This window comes from Grammomys surdaster, unplaced genomic scaffold (genome assembly GCF_004785775.1).
Source record: "Grammomys surdaster isolate TR1022 unplaced genomic scaffold, NIH_TR_1.0 203, whole genome shotgun sequence".
Taxonomy (NCBI): domain Eukaryota; kingdom Metazoa; phylum Chordata; class Mammalia; order Rodentia; family Muridae; genus Grammomys; species Grammomys surdaster.
The window spans coordinates 3080466-3081350 of NW_021604648.1; the positions used below are offsets into that span (position 1 = coordinate 3080466).

At 53.8% G+C, this 885-nt stretch overlaps 1 protein-coding gene across 1 annotated transcript in view; it reads right to left on the reverse strand.

Moving 5' to 3' along the window:
- Positions 1–401: 401 nt before the first annotated feature.
- Positions 402–885, reverse strand: part of LOC114623965 (olfactory guanylyl cyclase GC-D) — a 36887-nt gene continuing 36403 nt past the window's right edge. The window contains exon 19 of the mRNA XM_028770710.1: positions 402–674. Coding sequence (XP_028626543.1) covers positions 566–674 — 109 coding nt within the window. The 3' untranslated portion in view covers positions 402–565. The remainder of the gene's footprint in view (positions 675–885) is intronic.

Consider the following 885-nt stretch of genomic DNA (forward strand, 5'->3'; position numbering starts at 1 on the left):
AGAGAGAGAGAGAGAGAGAGAGAGAGAGAGAGAGAGACAGAGACAGAGACAGAGACAGAGACAGAAACAGAGAGAGACAGAGAGACAGAGAGACAGAGACAGAGAGACAGAGAGAGAGAGAAACAGAGAGAGACAGAGAGAGACAGAGAGAGACAGAGAGAGACAGAGAGCAGGGGGTGGGTGTATGCACTCGCCAAGCCTGAGGAGCCATTTCCTGCCCAGCTTTTACTTTTGCCCAGAAGACCTGAGCCACTTGGGACAAAGGCTTTCCTTACCCTGGCCCTGGGCCCTTAGCCGTGTGCTGGGGACAGGGTCTTTCTTCCACAAGGAACAAGGAACTTGGAAACAGTGAGCTCTCTGCATCAAATGGCTTGTCCAACAATGAGTAAAGTACTGTAGGGTGGAAGGGGATATTTAAATTTTTATTGTTTTCCTGGAAGTCACTAGGGAAGACACGAGCTCATATCACTCATGGGTGACAGACAGCCAGGGAGCTGACATTCCTAGCAGGGCAGGAGTGGTGGGAGCATCTTGGCTGCCTTGCCCCCTGCCCACCGACTTGCTATCAGGGACCTGGCCCAGCCTCCCCTGACCTCCTGGGCTCAGCCAGACTCTGTCGAGCTTTGGCAAAGCCGGTCCGAATTTCTTGGTTTATATGGTCCTGCCACGGGTCTCTACAGAGAAAGGAAAGACAAGGGTCATAAATAACTGTCAGAGCAACAGTGAGGGGTGGCTAGGCTTCTTAAAAGTGCCAGGGGTGCCTTCTGCTCTTACATCTGATGATATCCAGCAGCCTGCCCTGGGCACACTGGGCACACTGGGCACACTGGGCACACTGGGCACACTGGGCACACTGGGCACACTGGGCACACTGGGCACACTGGG